Here is a 20,583-nt window from a genome sequence, read left to right on the forward strand (position 1 = left end):
TTACAATCCGGAATTTCAGGATTCGTTGTGGTATGTGTCTTGAGCATTGAGTTTTGTGGGTCACCAACTCAAAGGGGTACCAGCTCCAGCTGACATACAATTTGCTGAATCCACAGCAGAGTGCTCCACTGTTTTGGAAGAAAGGTGGAGTGGAAGGGAGGAGCTTTGGGGAGAGCTCGTTTTACAAGATGTACATTTTGCTAGCTGCTGCTCCCATACTTCACAAAAGTTGTCCAACGTGCTTCTAGAAATGACAAGGAATTATTTAGTCTTTGCAGTGTTGGAATCATTTCACTGTTCACAAACACACCTTTGGTTGTCTTGACAACAAAGTTTATAGCGGTCTTTATTTTGGGATGGAGATGCTACTTTCACTTTAGAAGCCATTCCTAAATGAACGGAACCTAAGGTCATTTTCTTCTGTTGGCTCTTTAGTTTTCTCCTTTATCTGTGATGAAGCTGAGAGAGAGAAGAGCATTTACCAAGGAATCTCAGAAATTAGGTCCCTTTTAATTTAAAAGAGAAAGCCTTGCAGACCCAATTCAGGAAGGTGCTGAGAACCTCCTGCCAGGTGTTAAGCGCCTTCAATCCATATAATGTCAATGGGAGTTGAGGGCACTCAGTACCTCACTGTGACAGCCTGCAGATGTGGCATATGTAGCTGTATAATCAATATGATTTTGTTTTCTGTGTACCACACCTTTAAATCCCTAGGATTCTGTTGTCTGTTTTGCAGGACAGAGTTGAAGCAGCACGTTATTGAGGACATGCACACATTGTTCTTTCTTGTTGTTTCCATTAATTTGGAATAAAAATTACTCAGACTGAAAGTATGACTGCCGTATATATATTGAAAAACATAATACCAGAGAGTAGGTGGGTTTATATGCAGTCTCAGCAGAATCACATGGATTTTCAAAAGTAAATATATCTGGTTTATCATACCGGGTAACATAGTTACCTATCAGTCAGCTGAGCCCTTGATATCCTCTTTATAAAAGTTACAGCATGGCTGTACTGAAGTCAGAGGAATTACTCCAGATTAACACCATCATAACTGTGGGCAGACTCTGACCCATTTATCTTGCTGTGGATTTGGAGGGAAACATTAACTCATGAATAACTTAGTCACAAGTGGGCAATGTGGACACTTACTTTAGGCACAGATAATATTGGTGTAGTTACTGCACCTCTTGATAACAATTTGTCGTATTTAAAACTGCTTCTGGACCCTTTCATTTTAAATCCAAGAAGACAACATTGCAGCCAGTGCTGCCATTATGCTTTCCTTGGTTGTGCTGAAAAGCCCTAGGAATGAAAGCCTGTCATGAGACTATCCAACTGTTAGAGAGAGAGGCTCCCACAGCATGAGACCAGATGTTACAGCTGAGCCTTAGCTGCCTCTTAGAAATTCAGAATGTAAGGAAGCAGAAAAACAGGCTGAACGGTTCATAGTCCAAGCCACCTCCCTTATTCTTCAGCTACTGTAGACCTAATGTGAATATTTACATTTAAAAACTTACCTTTAAGGTACTGCCTTCTTAAAAGAATGGACTCCAGGAGAGCATCTTCCTTTCTGGGAGGTCCACATGTCAGTCATCTGAGGCTCTTTTACAGCCAATGGTAAAGTTCTCTAGCTCATGGTCACTAATGAAATGAATGGCCACTTTTTCTTGGGGGCTTTTTCTTGTCTTTTCCTAGAGAGAAGCCCTCCAAATCCCTGCTGGAATGGAAAAGAATAGAGAGCATCTTTAATTGTCTGTCCCTTTAATTGTCCCTTTCAAAGAACTTCAGACATGCGTGGATGGAGATCATATCTGACATTCTCATTACATGTGTTGATCATTAAACAAGCTAAGGCACAAAATGAGTTACACCTAGCAAGGGACATAAAAGGGAATAAGAGAAGATGAGAGACATTAAGAACAAGAGAAAGACAAAGGAAAGTGTAGGATTTCAGGTCTCTACTTAGTGGGGAAAGAGAGCTAATAACTGATGACATCAAGAAGGCTGAGATTTTTAATGCTTATTTTGCTTCAGTCTTCACTAAAAAGGTTAGTGGTGACAGAAACTCAACACAATTAATATTAACTACAAGAGAAAAGGAATACAAGCTAAAATTAGGAAACAGTAGTTTAAAGGATATGTATATAAGTTACATGTTTTCAAGTTGGCCGGCCTGAGGAAATTCATCCTAGAGTACTTAAGGAACTAGCTGAAGCAATCTCAGAACCATTAGCAATTATCTTCAAAAACTCATGGAGGATGGGTGAGGTCCCAGAGAACTGGAGAAGAGCAAACATAGCATCTATCTTTAAAAAGGGGAACAAAGAGGAGCTAGAGAATTATAGACCAGTCAGCCTAATTTCAATACCTGAAAGAAAACTGGAACAAATTCTTAAACAACCAGTTTGTAAGTACCTAGAGGATACTAGGGTTATAAGTAATACCCAGAATGGATTTGTCAAGAACAAATCCTGCTAAACAAACAATTTCCTTTTTTGATGGGGTTACTGGCCTAGTGGATGGGGGGGAAGCAGTAGACATGATATATTGTGATTTTTTTAGTAAGGCTTTTGACACAGTCCAACATGGGATTTTTATAAGCAAACTAGGAAAATGTGGTCTAGATTAAATTACTATAAAATGGATGCACAGTTGGTTGAAAGATAATACTCAAAGAGTAGTTCAGCAGTGGTTTGCTGTCAAACTGGAAGGACGTATCTAGTGGGTTCACACATGGGTCTGTCTTGGGTCTGGTACTATTCAATATTTTCATTAATGAATTAGGTAATGGAGGAGTGAGTACACTTAAGAATTTACAGATGGTGCCATGCTGGGAGAGATTGCAAGCACTTTGGAGGACAGAATTAGAATTCAAAACAACCTTGACAAATTGGAGAATTGGTCTGAAATCAACAAGATGAAATTCAGTACAGAAATACTACACTTAGAAAGGAAAATGAAATGCACACATACAAAGTGGGGAATAATTTGGCTAGGCAGTAGTAATGCAGAGAAAAGGATCCGGGAGTTATAGTGGATCACAACTGAATATGAGTGAACAATGTGATGCAGTTGCAAAAAAGGGTAATATTCTGGGGTGTATTAACAGGAGTGTTGTACGTAAGACATAGGAGTTAACTGTCCCACTCTACTCAGCACTGGGAAGGCCTCAACTGGAGTATCGTGTCCAATATTGGGCACCACACTTAGGCCAGAGGAGAGCAACATAAGTGGTAAGAGGTTTAGAAAATCTGACCTATTAGGAAAAGTTTAAAAAACTGGGCATGTTTAGTCTGGAGAGAAAAAAAAAGACTAAGGTGTGACCTGATAACAGCTTTCAAATATGTTAAGGGCTGTTATAAAGAGGACAGTGATCAATTGTTCTCCATGTCCATTGAAGGTAGGACAAGAAGTAATGTGATTATTCTTTAGCACAGGAGATTTAGGTTAGATATTAGAAAACACTTTCTAACTATACGTTAAGTTAAGTTCTGAAGTAGGGTTCCAAGGGAGCTTATAGAATCTCCGTCACTGGAGGTTTTTAAAAACAGGTTGGACAAACACCTGTCAAGGATGGTTTAGGTTTACTTGGTCCTGCAACAGCGCAACGGGCTGGACTTGATGACCCGTCAAGATCCCTTTCAGCTATACATTTCTATGATTTTATGATCTCCATGCAGCTTATCACATACTAGGCTCAGTCCTACAGTTCTTGCTCAGACAAAATTCAGTGTCAATGGGCGTTTTTGGCTGAGCAGGCTAAAGGATAAAGTGCACTGCAGCTTTCTTAACCCAACATGTAGAGAAATAGGGTTACCATATTTAAAAAATAAAAAAAGAGAACACTCCATGGGGCCCTGGCCCCGCCCCTTTCCCACCCCCGGCCCGCCCGCCCCAACTCCGCCCCTTCCCACCATAACTCCGCCCATTCCCTGCCCCTTCCCCAACGTCCCCACCCTAACTCCCCCTCCTCCCTCCCAGCCATGCGAAAAGGGCTGCCCGAGCGCTACCGGCTTCATGGTTTGCCGGGCAGCCCCCAGACCCTGCGCCCCCGGCCGGCACTTCCCCAGCGCAGCTGGATCCCGGGAGGGGAAGCGCCCAGCCGGGGGTGCAGGGTCTGGAGGCTGCCCGGCAAACCGTGAAGCCGGTAGCGCTCGGGCTTCGGGCAGCCCCCATGCCTCCGGACCCTGCGCCCCCGGCCGGGCACTTCCCCTCCCGGGCTCCGGCGGCTGTGCTCCTCCCCTGACTCTTCGGCTCTGTTTAAGAGCCGAGCTGCCCGAGCGCTACTGGCTTCGGGCAGGCCCCATGCCTCTGGACCCTGCGCCCCCGGAGCCCGGGAGGGGAAGTACCCGGCCGGCGGCTCAGGGTCCGGAAGCATGGGGGCTGCCCGAAGCCGGAAGCGCTCGGGCAGCTCGGCTCTTAAACAGAGCCGAAGAGTCAGGGGAGGAGCACAGCAGCCGCGGGAGGGGAAGTGCCCGGCCGGCGGTATTTTCCCCGGACATGTTCGGCTTTTTGGCAATTCCCCCCGGACGGGGGTTTGATTACCAAAAAGCCGGACATGTCCAGGAAAAACCGGACGTATGGTAACCCTAAGAGAAACATCCATGACGGCCCTTTAAAATTAATTACTGGGAGTCATCCTCAGAATTTTTGTAAGGATCTGACATACACACATACACACACAGACACACAAAATATTTTATAACATTGGAACAGTGCAACCTGCCTGGATTTCCCCCCCCCCTTATTTTTACAGGTTCTTTTCAGCTGGGAACAAGTAAATGCATATAATATAATCTTCTATTTAATTCAGAAGTTGACTGTCTTTGCCATGTCCCAAGAATGAAAAAAAAAAAACCCACAAAAACCCGTTTCATTTTGCCTTGGTTCACTTGCGCCTCCCTTGGAAAAGGTCAACGCCTCCCCAGGGAAGGCAGCCTCACAGTTTGCGAAGCACGCAATGCTAGGTTTCTTCTTTTGTGAGTTAGAAACAATTCATCTCTGCATAAATCAGAGTGATATAACACATCTCTCTGTTCATACTAGAGCTATAGGGATGGAGAGTTACATCTCAAGTAGACCCGGGCAAATGCTGCGCTAAAGTACCTATGAACATTTGTTTGAGTAAATGCAGTGAATTACATTGGATGGCATTCCTAAAGCCTTTTATTGACTGTGTAATTGCTATTCAGGCAGGGTTTTGTTTACATAAACATTTGGGAACATTCATACACAAGATTATGTAGGTTTGTATATAGTTCTTTTATTTGCATGCAATTAAACATGTTCATGTGAAACAACCTAGTTGCACTTGAAACTATCCAAGTTATAGTCATCCAATCATGGAGTTAAAAACAATACCATGTGATTAGTCACAAAGCTTGACCAGCAAATACTGAATACTTACAGTGGGCACTCCAGAGGCTGGAGTGTGTTTGCATAAAGCATTTGTCGGATAATTGCAAATAGCAAACAAATTCTCAAAGCCCTAGTCTGGGTCTTAGCTTGTAATTACTTTAGGGCAAGGCCTGTATCTTTGTATGGGTTTGCCTAGCACAGTAAGGCCCTCGTCCTGATTGAGGCCTCTGGGTGCTGCTGTATAACATGACTATTTGTTAATAATAATCTGCTTGCCGGCAAATCACAAATAGAAGAGGGGCTAAATTAATTGAATAACTTGTTTGCTGAAGAGAGTTGGTCTTGTTTTAATTATATGACTAATCAGCTAGCTTGTGTTTTACAGTTATCTGAAAAAACTTGGGTTAATAAACAAAACCAGATTTTTCCAGCCCAGCATTTGGACTAATTATTGTTTCTCTGCTTCTGTAGATTGGGGAGCCAAAACTTGTGCTCTGCCTGGACTGCTCCACTGAGACCATGAGCAGTCGCCTTTTGAAGAGGAGTCAGTGCACTGCTGATGCCGAAGCTGTCATGAAACGAATGGCTACGTACTACCAAGCAACTGAGCCCGTGATTGCATATTATGAAAAGAAGACACAGTTATGCAAGGTAAATTGCTTAACTTTTGAATTAAGCTATTGTTCTCCTCTTCCATTATGTGAATGGTGTTTCAGGATTAGTGATGGAAGGGCCATTTATAAACTGTGCTCAATTCCTGCCAGCCTCCCACGGAGCTGCTCATATTCTGATTTGATTTCATCTTTCTCTTGCTTGACTTATTTTCTCCTGCGCACAGGCTGGCATTGGCAATTTCAAATAGTCTCTGTAAAATACACTGTTACTTTCAAACACTCAGTGGAGCAGCCTGCATTATGCAACTTCTGCAATCAAATATCTGACTTCTGGAAAACAATTTTAAAGCATAAAAAAGCAGAGTCACCTAGAATACCATGCAGCACCACAAACCATAGCATCTTCTCCTATTAAAAGCTTTTATTTAAAAAATCTGTGTATGCTTCTCTGCATGGTCACCCAGGGCAGCAAATTAAGTCTGTCATATACACCTTAGTGTGACACCTAAACCTCCCTCCTCTGCAGAACTAAACACACACCTCCACACCAGGTTTACATAGACCGTTAGGGACAGATCTTCAGCTGGTGTAAATGGCATAGGACCACTAATTTCAACAGAGCCACATCTTTTGACACTTGCTGAGGATCTGACCCTCATAGAGTAACACGAAGCATGACTTTAGTTCAAGTAAAAGGAATGAATAAGCAGCACTTTGTAGAGCTGCAAGAGGAAAACAAATATATGTTTGATTGATTGATGTACTAAGCTGCCTTGGAATCCTGTATACAATGGTCACCCCACCCCCATTCACAGATCTCTTTACAGGAGGACAGAAAGAAGTTCCAAGTCATGCATGTCCCAGGGTTCCCCAGTCACTCATTTGTGCCTTGACCTGGGGCCAGATTCATTCTTGCTGGCATTGGGAAGTAAATTACGTCATCCAGTTCCACCTTGGGCCTCTGCACCCAGGAAAGGGCCAGTGGTGATATCAATGATGTCATTTCCACCTGAGACCCCCATCACCGCAGGGCAGAAGCCCTGAGCTCCCCGGGCCCCAGTTTGGTAGGTGGAGAGTGGAGTGAGGGGCAGCACGAGCCGCGCTTTAACTGTAAAAGAGCCGCATGCGGCTCAAGACCGGAGGTTTGGCCACCCCTGTACTATGCGAACATCAAATCGTAGTGGATAAAATAATACTTGGTCAGTCGTTTTGCTGGGAGAATAATATATAGTAAATGAAACAATGAATTCACCCTGCTGTGGCTCTTTTGGGCAATGTTGATTGCTCCTGAACCGCTGAGGTCTGAGTATCACTGGTGGAGGGGAAATTTGCAATTTGCAGGGCAGGGGCATTGCTTTCTCATTTATAGCAAGTTACAACATATTATTCAGACTGCTGTGTGCTACTCTGTGGCGGGCCTAGGGTCTTCTGCCCTGGAGGGAGGGCGGGGGGTCTCGGGTAGAAACGGCATCATTGATATCATCACTGGCACACTCGTATGCTCTCTGAGATAGAGAAGTGGAGTGGAAGTCAGGTGAAAAATAGAAAAATCAAATACTACTTCTGATCACAACTTCCTTGTATTCTAAATCAAGGAATTCGTCACAAGCTTCGTTACTTTATGGATCTAGCTATGTGTATGGGATAGAGTCTTTATGTAAAAGCATTTCAAGATACATATTTAGTATACTTGCTTCTTGTTTTAAACATAACTCACGTTTTCACCCTTAGGAATTTAGTTCATTCCTAGGTGGGGAGGAGCCATTAGAAGGGCGCTCTGTGCAGGGCCGGCTCTGGCTTTTTTGCTGCCCCAGGCAAAAAGGCCTCCCACCGCCCCCGCCCCCCGGCGGGGAGTGCGGCAGGGGAGGGCGCTGAGCCCGGCCGCGGCCCAGCTCTCCCCGGCCGGCCGGAGCGCCGGGGGGAGGGCGGCGAGCCCGGCTAGGGCCATGGTCTCCCCAACCGGCCGGAGCGCCGCGAGGAGGGAGGAGAGCCCGCCGCGGCTCCGCTCTCCCCGGCGGCAGGAGCGCCGGGGGGGAGTGCGGCGAGCCCGGCTAGGGCCATGGTCTCCCCAACCGGCCGGAGCGCCGCGAGGAGGGCGGCGAGCCCGGCCGGGGCCCCGCTCTCCCCGACTGGCCGGAGCGCCGCGAGGAGGGAGGAGAGCCCGCCGCGGCTCCGCTCTCCCCGGCGGCAGGAGCGCCGGGGGGGAGTGCGGCGAGCCCGGCTAGGGCCATGGTCTCCCCAACCGGCCGGAGCGCCGGGAGGAGGGCGGCGAGCCCGGCCGGGGCCCCGCTCTCCCCGACTGGCCGGAGCGCCGCGAGGAGGGCGGAGAGCCCGGCCGGGGCCCCGCTCTCCCCAACCGGCCGGAGCGCCGGGAGGAGGGCGGAGAGCCCGCCGCGGCTCCGCTCTCCCCGGCGGCAGGAGCGCCGGGGGGGAGTGCGGCGAGCCCGGCTAGGGCCATGGTCTCCCCAACCGGCCGGAGCGCCGGGAGGAGGGCGGAGAGCCCGGCTAGGGCCATGCTCTCCCCAACCGGCCGGAGCGCCAGGAGGAGGGCGGAGAGCCCGGCCGGGGCCCCGCTCTCCCCGACCGGCCGGAGCGCCGGGAGGAGGGCGGCGAGCCCGCTGCGGCTCCGCTCTCTCCGGGGGCCGGAGCGCCGCGGGGAGGGCGGCGAGCCCAGTCGCGGCCCCGCTCTCGGGCCTGAGCGCCGCCCCCCTCCAGGTGCCGCCCCAAGCACATGCTTGGTAGGCTGGTGCCTGGAGCCGGCCCTGGCTCTGTGCAGGGAAGGAGGGGTGGTTTCTGGCCAGTGTATTGGGACTTAAAGATGAAGCAAGTCCTGCTCCACCTCACTAATGCTGGGAAACCCCTCCTGCTGAGGCCTGTGCTCCCAACAGATGAAATTCACTGCTGTGCTGAGGGCCCACACAAAGCTTATGCCCCTTTAAATCTGACAAACCCTATTTTGAGGGATTGGGAAGGATTTAAAAGGACATAGGATGGGATTTGAAAAGGCGTTTAAGGGGCCCAAATCCCACACAGCTCCCTTAGGCTGCTTTGAAAATCACAGTTGTCTTTATTTTTAAATGCAGCCTGCCCCTGTACATGACCAAATACTGCTCATGCTTTTACTTGCAGGGAGATTAGCGATTTTACTTAAATCCAAATGTTCCATGTCACAGCTCTCAGGAGCATAAGCATACAGCACTTCTAAAAGAGCCAGCCTTTGCTTTGGCATAGAGCAAAAAGACAGAGTTGTCAATTGGCTTGTCAAAGAGAAGACTCTATTTTTATTTGATTTCAACATTTGTAAGTGAATTTAATGCTGAGACAAGGGGTCAGATTGGCAGCCCTGGCAACTGAGTCCCCTCATTTATCCACAGAACAGGAACAGCACAGGGCAGTGGCAGTGCAAGCTCCCCTGCACTTTGCAGCTCCCCAGCTCTTCAGTCAAGAACTGGAAGGGCTCCATGTGCACGGGAGAAATTCACCTTGGCGCACAAGGCCTAGAGTGGCCTTACTTGGTACCTCACCCCCCTGGCCCAGGGATGTGTTTCAGCCTAAGTGAGAGGAGAGATGGGTGCATTTCAGCTGCCTGAAGTTTACAAATGAGCAGGTTCAAAACTTCCCTTTTGTATTCTGAAATTTCTTACTGACTGCCCAGTACTGTCTCCCTAGTCTCTGGTTATAATGTCTTGTTTACTTGGTACAGAGTCAGGAATCTGTTTGCTATATTTTTGTGTTTAATTTTGTTTAAAAAATGTCCTCTCTTCCACTAAACAATTAAGCCCCGTTCTACTATATCACCCATAGATGACTGTATCAGTCACATAATAAAGCAAAGTGCCCTCTGCCCCCTTAATGTAGTAATGGTAGGCATTAAAAAAAAATAAACAAGTTGTGTGCCAGTCACTACCGCCTGATCAGTCATCTACTTTATGTTCCATCCCTACCTTGCCAATCTGTTTATTGTCTAGTGAGGGTGCAAACTTGTTGGGGGTAGGGAATCAATATAAATACATAAATAAACAACAGGATTCTTGCCAGCCTCAGCCATTAACTGCATCCATAGCTTTCACTCCACCCAAAAATGCATTCCTAGGGTATGTCTACACTATGAAATTAGGTCGATTTAATAGAAGTCGATTTTTTAGAAATCGATTTGATACAGTCGATTGTGTGTGTCCCCACTAAGCACATTAAGTTGGTGGTGTGCATCCACAGTACCGAGGCTAGCATTGACTTTCGGAGTGTTGCACTGTGGTAGCTATCCCACAGTTCCCGCAGTCTCTGCCGCCCATTGGAATTCTGGGTTGAGCGCCCAATGCCTGATGAGGCAAAAACATTGTCGCGGGTGGTTCTGGGTACATGTCATCAGGTCCCCCCTCCCTCCCTCCGTGAAAGCAACAGCAAAAAATCGTTTCTCGCCTTTTTTCCTGGGTTACCCGTGCAGATGACATACCACGGCAAGTATGGAGCCCGCTCAGCTCACTGTCACTGTATGTCTCCTGGGTGCTGCTGGCAGACGCGGTACTGCAGTGCTACACAGCAGCATCCCTTTGCCTTGCCTTGCGGATGGCAGACGGTACAATACGACTGCTAGCCGTCATCCTCGTCCCGTGGGTGCTCCTGGCCGACCTCGGTTAGGTTGGTCGGGGGCACCTGGACAAAAATGGGAAAGACTCCAGGTCATTCTTTTCTTTAAGTTTCGTCTAATGGAGATTCAGTCCTGCCTGGAATATCATGCCAGCTGGAGGCTTCTGCCTCAGGCTGCTCTCCCAGTTGGCAGCACCGCGCGGTCGCACCTACCCCAGCCTACCCCTTGGTCCCATGGCTCATGGAGCCTGGACAGTAGTAAGGAGCAGTTCAACTATAGGCTGAGCAAGTGCATAATGGTGGTAGAATGTGCCTTTGGACGTTTAAAAGCGCGCTGGCGCAGTTTACTGACTCGGTTAGACCTCAGCGAAACCAATATTCCCATCATTATTACTGCTTGCTGTGTGCTCCACAATATCTGTGAGAGTAAGGGGGAGACATTTATGGCGGGGTGGGAGGTTGAGGCAAATCGCCTGGCCACTGATTACGCACAGCCAGACACCAGGGCGCGCTGTGCATCAGAGAAGCTTTGAAAACCAGTTTCATGACTGCTCCGGTGTGAAAGTTCTGTTTGTTTCTCCTTGATGAAAACCCACCCCCTTGGTTCACTCTGTAAGCCAACCACCCTCCCCTCCCCCCTTTGATCTCCGCTTACAGAGGCAATATAGTCATTGTTCTTTCAAATTCATGCATTCTTTATTAATTTGTCACACAAATGGGGGGATGACTACCAAGGTAGCCCGGGAGGGGTTGGGGAGGAGGGAAGCACAGGGGTGCGGTAGTTGTAGGGGCACCCCCTAGAATTGCATGCAGCTCATCATAGAAGCGGCATGTCTGGGGCTCTGACCCGGAGTGGCCGTTTGCCTCTCTGGTAGGCTTCACATGGCACTGCTGCGGGTCCCTGTTATAACCTCTGTCCTTCATGCCCTTGGAGATTTTTTCAAATATTCTGGCATTTTGTCTTTTGGAACGGAGTTCGGATAGTACGGATTCGTCTCCCCATACAGCGATCAGATGCAGTACCTCCCGTTCGGTCCATGCTGGAGCTCTTTTGTGATTCTGGGACTCCATGGTCACCTGTGCTGATGAGCTCTGCCTGGTCACCTGTGCTGATCAGCTCGCCACGCTGGCCAAACAGGAAATGAAATTCAAAAGTTTGGGGGGCTTTTCCTGTCTACCTGGCCAGTGCATCTGAGTTGAGAGTGCTGTCCAGAGCAGTCACAATGGAGCACTCTGGGATAGCTCCCGGAGGCCAATACTGTCGAATTGTGTCCACACTACCCCATTCGACCCAGCAGGGTCGATTTCATCGCTAGTCCCCTTGTTGGGGAGGAGTACAGAAATTGATTTTAAGAAGCCTTTAAGTCGACAAAAATGGCTTCGTCGTGTGGACGGGTGCAGGGTTAAATCGATCTAACGCTGCTAAATTCGACCTAAACTCATAGTGTAGACCAGGGCCTAGATCATTTATCACTCCCCTTGATAGTCTCTCTTTCTCCCTTGACTTGGTTTTATTAGTGCTTATGGTCCTGCACAGGGCCCTGTTGAAAGGAACAGACTCACACATTATCACATCCTAGCAATAGTTTCTTACTGTTTTCTCCACCTCCTGCGTGTACGTTTTCCAAATACTTTGTATTTTGCCCCTCTTTCGGTCACTCTGGCAAAGGATATGAATGTTGCTCATCCTGTTTATTGGTTTAAGTCTAAGTTGAAAATGTTTTCTTTGTGGGCTAGAGTTGTTAGTCTTTGTTTTGAAGAGTCACTTTCCCTGCTGCTGTATAGCACCATGATACATGGGCATGGCCCTCTATGAATGGGTGACAGATCACCCTCCTGGCTCATGTAATCTTTGGCCAGCAAGGTGCTAGTTAAATGTCAGTTAGGTGGAGAAGGTAGGTATGTGGACCATCAAGTGGGGGCACTATATTTTATAAAGAGCCCAAACATCAAACCTTAGTTTGCTCATTAACTGCATTAGATTTACTGTTAGAATATACATGGAAGGAGCTTTAAGGACCTTATAGAGACCATGAACCTCTGGAGTCTGATCTAATTGCCACTGAAGTCAATAGGATTCTTGAAATGATGATTTGGCAGTGTCCGATTACTGTGGCAGCAGGTCAGGTCTCCATTTGAAGTCACTCTTTGAACAAATGATAACTGCTAACTGCTTCTATTCAGCAGCTAAGGCGCTACACCCAACAAAAGGATTGGAATCTTAATATGCAAATGTTTTCTGCTGTCTGTGAACCTGACAGGAATAAATGACAGTGAACCTTTCAAAAGCTCAGCTGAGCAGAGGCACAGGTAGTGTGCAATTTCAAAGGAAATCTAATCAGACAGACTAAAGGGGATAGAATTGAAGGGGTTTGGGTTTTTTTGGTTTGTTTGTTTGTTTCTAATCTGCACATTTTCCATTTGAGCAGATAGCTTCCAAACCCTATTCTGGGCATCAAAGTGACTGTAACGGTGGAATAGAAGTTTTTCCATTTAAGGAATTTAAGATCTTGGTTTTGGGGGCAATTCAGTTCTCTATGATCCCTACCATGTGTGATGCACTGCATCTACCAGCTGATAACAACTACTACAGACTGTTTTTACAGATTATTTCTATCCTACATGTAAGGGCAGAAAGTCTTTTGAAAGGAACAAAGACTGTAACTTCCTTAATACAGAAGCATTCATACTCTTTAGTGTTGTTTTTCAAAAATACAAAGCCACTGCACTATTTTAGTTACAGAAAGCCGATCTCAATTTGCAATTAACTATTGAACTATGTCATTTTGGGGTAGCTGCTTGTTATGGCAGAAAAATAGAAAAGTTAAAAATTTCATAGCAAAAAATGCAAAAGTCAAGGTTTAGTTAAAATAGGAAAACTCATGGCAAAAGTCAATCCCAGGTGCAAGAACAAACTTATGGAACCATACTCACATTTATTATATGTGACAGCCATATGTGAATCCAACTCTACTAAAACAAATTAGGTGCTTCTTTTAGAAAGGCACAAAGGCACAATTTAGGGCAGGCTGCACTCAGGAGCACTGCAGCAAATGTGGTTTGTAGGCTAAAAGGTTTTATAGCAAATGCTGATTTTTTTTTTCTAGTACAAAATCAAATTATGAAACTGAAATATATTTCACTCTTATAGCCATTGAACACAGTTATCCACAGGGACAGAGTTTTTGAGGCTAGGAATTATAAGTTGTCTTTCATGGTATAATGGTTAAGTGAAGAAGAGTATGGGTCAGATTTCTAATTGTATTTGGGTGCCTAAAGATACAGGCTATTCTACCCTTACGGCAGTGTGTACAGTACAGTCACTACTTGTGTAGCTACATGCTGCATTGAAAGGCCGGCTGCATCCATGCTTGTCGCTGTTCTGTGTAGTTACACATGGCAGTGAAAGGCTCTGGCAGGGGGGAGGCAGTGAGGACAGGCTCCAGAAGCAGGGAAGCTGCTGGATGTCCCCCTCCACTCCCCTGCCAGAACCTTTCCCCGCTGCCTCTGCCCTGCTAGAGTCTTCCCCTATTGCTGGAGCCTTTCCCTGTGGCAGGGAAAGTCTCTGGCAGCAGGACACTACATTGCTAAAAATAGCAGTGTAGACATGGGAAGCACTGCTGGGGGTTGGAGGGTGTACTGGGGCTGTAGCCTAGGGGTTCAGGTGTGAAGTCTACTACTCGCCTAAGCAGTGCCTCACTATTTACACTGCTCTTTGTGCCCTTTCTAGCTGGCATGCTGTGTGTGTGTGTGTACACACCCCACCGTAAGTGTGGACATGCCCAGATGTCCTGATTTTATAGAGACAGTCCCTATATTTGGGGCTTTGTCTTATATAGGCGCCTATTACCCTCCACCCCCGTCCCGATTTTTCACACTTGCTGTCTGGTTACCCTAGCCTAGTGGGATTTTCAGAAGTGCCTTTGTGCCTCACCCCCATTGATTTCCAGGGGATTTAGGCACATAGGTGCTTTTGAAAATCCCACTAGGCATCTATCTGCATCTTTAGATCCCTAAATACCTTTAAAAATCAGGCTCAATGTCTAATGTAATAGTGGCTTATTCAATAGTTATGCTTTTTACTGAGAAAGACAAATTCTGATTATTCTTAATATCTGACTCATCCTTTAAAGCTTCGTTTATTGACAGTACGTAGGAGTTTAATAAGTAATATTAAAAGCAGCGCATAGGCAATCAAGCAAGATCCCAACCTGGTTTACAGTAGCTGAGTAGGTGTATTCCTAGGAAACTTCATGTTCAAATAGACAGCTAAATAAAAGGAGTGTGCACTTAGCAAATAATGTAAGCAGCCTGGCCCAGTGGATTTTCAGGGAGTCATAAATCTTCCCTATTTCAAATCACATCAGCCTGAAGTTTAGCCTACAAGATGTCAATCCAGATGCAGTTTTTTCCCTTCTACTTTTAATAACAGCTCTGAAAAGTAGTTAAGGTATGTGCTGGTTAAGGAGCAGCAAAAGAAACTTTTAGTTACTTATTGCAGTCTTTTTGCATAGCTATTACAAAACCCCCCACAATTATTCATAGAAATTGCCATACTGGATAAGACCATCTAGTGTAGGATTGTCCAGTCTCTGATAGCAGCCAACACTATGTGCTTTAGAGGAGTGTTTCTTAATTTTTTCAGGTGGATGAGCCCTAGTTTGAAGTAACACATTTCTGTGATCCCTACATGTGTTATCACTGATACAGAGACTGTATCAGTGATAACAGTGATACCCCCATATAATCAGTGTGTGTGTGTCTAAAGGTTGGCAGAGAATACTTGAATTTGAAGGGTAAGAATATGTGGGGAAGCGAGATTTTTTTGCTTTAGCTTGTAATAAAATGTAACATCTCACAACCCTCCTGATTACCTTGTGACCCCCTGGGTGTGGAAACCCCATTGTTTCTCATCTGCTTCAGAGAGAGATGCAAGAAACAATAACTGACAATTATGGGTAATATGGTCATAGGGGACAGTTCTTTAAAATATGAAATGAATGGAAACCAGTGTAGCACAGTTTTTCTAAGGGCTTGTTTACACAGGAAGTTAACATGGAATAAGCTAGGGTGTGGGTGTAGAGTGCAATATCAATTCTGCTGTAGCTCCCCATGTGGACACATTCTACACTAGGGCTATGTCTATACTACAGAGCCTATGCCGGCATAGCCCCCTAGCATACAGACAGCCTAAACTGATTTTTTTCTCCCAGCATAGGAACATCACCTCTCTGAGTGATGTTAGTCCTGAGGACAGAAGCACTCTTCCACCAGCATAGCTGTGTCTACATTGGGGATTTTGTTGGCATGACCAACAGATGCCAATAAAACATTTATGTGTAGGCCAAGCCTAAGAATGACTCTTTTTGTGGTGTAGTTTAGTCCACTAAAGCACAAAAGTCACTTTTAGTGTGGAATAAGTGTCCACATGGGAAGTTTGTGCAGAATAGCTAGTGTGCTTTAAATTCACACCCTAGCTTATTCTGTGATAACTTCCCATGTAGCTAAGCCTCTATGTTTGCAGACAGCCTGAGTAACTAGTTCAGAGAAGTGTGACCTGCACCATCATTCTCAATGGGATTGTAATTCTGCAACCCCAGTCCTGGGAATGTAAGTGTTAACATTAACTATAATTGGATTGGTGAGCATTTTAACAAAACATCCAACTAAATATGCTTATCCCACAATGCTAACTGCCTTCCTAGGTACCTTAAGTGTACCTACATGGTCTTGTTTCTATGGTCAAACGCTCCATCTTCCTCTGTGGCAATTTCAAGTTATGTATTTTCAATACAAAGTCATGCAATGAAATAAAAATATGGGGAAAGTATAAAATAAACTGAAAATAATACCAAAATAAACAACACAAGGACTATAGGACTGAGTGTATTTTTCATTATCAGACTTCACACTAAAACCCTCCATGTTGGAAGTTACCTAAAACTGCAGTGGAAGTTCCAATCTGATGCACCACAAAAAACAGGGAGCCTTAATACTGTATTTAGATCTAGCTCACAATAGAGGACACAGAGTCTTGAACTTACCGTACCATTTGTAAGTTCTTAGCTTGCAGGGTCCATCGTACACTTGAAGGGACAAACTTCTCTTTCAGCCAGTGCTGCTCGCTGAGATTATACAGGTGCTGGGATAACTTTGTGCTATATCCTGCAAGTTGGACCTTTTCCCTTCATGTCTGGTGAAGGCTGGTGGTGGTGGTACTGGGACTATTGTTGGTCAAAATTGTCAGTGTTTCCCATTGAGTGGGTAGATTCCAGCAGCTCTTAAATAAAGTATTGCAAATCCCATGTTCAGAAAACCAACTCTTGATGCTGACAGTCCGGCTATTGGCCTGTGTTCTCTCTCCCATTATTAGGAAGAGTCACTGAGGGTAGGTCTACACTGCAATAAAAAACCTGCAGCGCCGAGTCTCAGAGCCCGGGTCAATTGACAAAGGCTTACAGGGTTCAGGCTGCAGTGCCGATTTTCGGGCTCAAGCTGGAGCCTGGGCTCTGAGATGCATCCCCCTTGTGGGCTTTCAGAGCCCAGGCTACAGGGGGCGCCGGGGATCCCCACAGCTCCACCCCCCACACTTCGTTTCCGCCAGGGGTGGGGGCACACCAGGGCTCAGGGCTTTAGCCCACGAGTGGAGTGCTGGGGCTGAAACCAGCACTCCCCCTGTAGCAAAGCCCTGAGTCCCAATGGCCCCCATGGGGCAGAAGCCGGGAACAGAGCTGCAGGGCTGAAGCCCCAAGTCCCAGCGCTCACCCCGTGTCTAAAACCCTGAGCCCCAGTGCTCCTGAGGGTCAGAAGCCCTGAGCTCCCCCTCCCTCCCTCCCAACCCAGAGCCCTGACCCCTCCAAGCCCAAACATCTGCATTACAAATTTTAGCCCCAAGGCCAAGTCCTGCAAACCCAAGTCAACTGACCTGGGCCAGCGGTGGGTCTTTTATTGCAATGTAAACATACCCCCAGAAGGCGGTAGCAAGGCAACTACACTGGTTGCATTTTCTAACCTCCTCCCAGCAATGGATGAAGATACAGTAGAATCTCAGAGTTACGGACATCTCAGGAATGGAGGTTCATAAATCTGAAATGTTCCCTAACTCTGAACAAGACATTATGGACTTCAGCCACTGGGGGGTTGGGGCTGCAGCCACGGGGGAAGGGTGGGGGGCTTCTGCCCCTTGGGGCACCAGCGTTCTGGGCTTCTGCCCCGCAGGAGCACCAGGGCTCAGGACTTTAGACCTGAGGGGAGCTCTGGTCGGGGCTTCAGCCCCACAGCTCCATTCCCAGCTTCTGCCCCACAGGGGGCGCCGGGGATCCCCACAGCTCCACCCCCCACACTTCGTTTCCGCCAGGAGTGGGGGCACACCAGGGCTCAGGGCTTTAGCCCACGAGTGGAGTGCTGGGGTTGAAACCAGCACTCCCCCTGTAGCAAAGCCCTGAGTCCCAATGGCCCCCATGGGGCAGAAGCCGGGAACAGAGCTGCAGGGCTGAAGCCCCAAGTCCCAGCGCTCACCCCGTATCTAAAACCCTGAGCCCCAGTGCTCCTGAGGGTCAGAAGCCCTGAGCTCCCCCTCCCTCCCTCCCAACCCAGAGCCCTGACCCCTCCACCCTGCAGCTGTAGCCCAACCTCCAAACCCCCACAGCTGAAGCCCTGAGCCCCAGGGCTAAAGCCCCAAGGCAGTACAGTACTTGCTGGGTTTTTTTGTCTCCGCTGGTGCCTGATTGATTATTTCTGGTTCCACAAGGTGTCCAGTTGACCAGTAAGTCCATAACTCTGGTGTTCGTATCTTTGAGGTTCTACTACTCTAATGTGCTCATGCTGATTCTTTGTCTGCAGCCTTCAATACAATTGACCATGAGATTTAATTGGTTTGTTTGTGAACACAAGGAGGGGTGGATGGATCCTTTCCCGGGTGTATCTGTTCTTATACTCCTAAGAGAACCCAGAGTGTAGTTGTGGGCAATAGTTCCACTGGCCCATGTACTGGCTCATGGGGTATTACAGCAATGGATATTGTCACCTCACTTGTTTCAATAGGTAGGAGGGAGAGTAAGAGACATACGCTACAGGGTATCCTTGATTTTTAAAACTTACCCCCCCCCTCCCCCATTGGATCCACCAGAATCCAGAGTTGTTAACCTTTGGGCTAGGGTGACCAGACAGCAAGTGTGAAAAATCAGGACAGGGGGTGTGGGGTAATAGGAGCCTATATAAGAAAAAGACCCCAAAATCGGGACTGTCCCTATAAAATCAGGACATCTGGTCACCCTATGGGCACATTGCAAAACATATCCTTTTCCCCTCTTCTCTAAGGCGGTTGAGGAGAGAATGTGCTGAAGTGGCTCTAGTTATGGACAGGCCTTTGTTTATTTAGTGATTTTAAAATTATGGGATAGGCACCTAGAGCCCTGAATGGGCAGCTAATGTTGTATTTTAAAAATTTGAGAAATAAAAAAATTTCTACAAGGAATTTTTCTTGCACTGAAATTCTGCTGCTCTAAAATATGTATTTTATGTGCACACAGTGTAGAGTTTCATACTTTGGAAAAAACAATTGAATTAGAGATTGAAACTTTAGTTCAGACCTCAAATTCTGTTTCACTGCACAGACGAAGCCATTATTTATCATGGTAATAAACATGATAGATTGTATTACAGATCCAGTTTGCAGATATTTCTGGAATACAAAATATAAAAATTTAGAGAGGTGTATGAATGGTTTTAATAGGCAAAAGATGAAATGCAGAATTAAAAAAAAAGCATCTGACACTAAATACAAAGAAAATCGATTAATAATGAAAAGAAATAAGCTGTATTAATCTACACGTTTCCCATCTAATACACAGAACAATTACTGGCTGTAAACTCTGTTCCCCACAGCCAAAACACTGGTAATTATTCCACAGCATAGGAAGCAGTTTTAGTCTTTCTTAGTTCTCCAAAGTGAGTCTAACAGCCAGGAGAACATTTGGTCAAAGCAGAATCTGTGAAGAACTCAAGTTAAAGAGAAAAACTCAGACTTATCATCTGTTTTGAAGAAAGTGAGCAATGGACCAGAACAAAAGCAGTGCCCACTGCAGAACATGCACTGCCCAGAGGTCATGAAAAAACTGGAACAAATTCACAAAGCTTGAAATACAAAAAACTCAAAACGGACAAGCTAGGTTGGGAGCTGTGGGATTATATGCAGTGACACTTCAAATGACAAGAAAACAGTAAACAAGCCAGTGCTGGTGACTTATTTTTTTACCAGTATTAAACGGGGCTATTTTATTAAGTTTATGTTTAACATAAAATAGTGTTAAAATAGGAATCCCAATAATTTTAGTCGTTTCCATATATCAAAGATGTTATATTTTAAACTTCAAAGGACTCTGCAGAAAGATCAATGTACACTTGCGCAACCTACGAAACCTCCACATGTAATCTAGTGGAAGCATAGGAAATGAATACGCTGTTTTCCAGTTCAGCATTTACAGAAGCTGCAGACACTACAGTAGGTTTTCTTCAGGAGAATGTTTATAAATCCAATAACCCAGAATTAGTACTGCTCTGAGTCCTTTGGATCTATTATTTAGACAACATGGGTAATTTAAATTGTTACAACTTAATCAGCATAGGCTGGTGTGTTCACATCATTTCTATCTAATGTATGTTTTGTTTTAATAGATAAATGCAGAAGGAATGCCAGAAGAGGTTTTTCTTCAAGTCTGCACATCAGTCGACTGCTTTCTGAAAAAGGAAGAGGAAGCATTGTCTCTTTCAGCAGAAGTACAGTAATGGTTTACATACAAAGTTTCATCTCATGTGCACTTGCTGTTCAAAGCAATATCTGCTGTCTTGAGAGATATCTGGAATTTGTGCATGTGGTATTAAATGTTATTTTAAAATAAATCTTTTATTTATAATCATACAGTATGCTAAATACAAAATGGTCTCCACACTAAAACCACACTAGTACTGTATGTTGTTTATCAAATTGTTTGCACTTCACAGGTTAACAGCAGCATGG

At 46.0% G+C, this 20,583-nt stretch overlaps 1 protein-coding gene across 1 annotated transcript in view; it reads left to right on the top strand.

Annotated features, from left to right (window-relative positions):
* AK5 (adenylate kinase 5) overlaps nucleotides 1–20,351 on the top strand; it is a 161,646-nt gene extending 141,295 nt beyond the window's left edge. The window contains exons 13-14 of the mRNA XM_065409668.1: nucleotides 5,836–6,015; nucleotides 20,241–20,351. Of these exons, the coding sequence (XP_065265740.1) occupies nucleotides 5,836–6,015; nucleotides 20,241–20,351 (291 nt within the window). The remainder of the gene's footprint in view (nucleotides 1–5,835; nucleotides 6,016–20,240) is intronic.
* Nucleotides 20,352–20,583: the final 232 nt, after the last annotated feature.

This window comes from Emys orbicularis, chromosome 8 (genome assembly GCF_028017835.1).
Source record: "Emys orbicularis isolate rEmyOrb1 chromosome 8, rEmyOrb1.hap1, whole genome shotgun sequence".
In the NCBI taxonomy this organism is placed as follows: Eukaryota; Metazoa; Chordata; order Testudines; family Emydidae; genus Emys; species Emys orbicularis.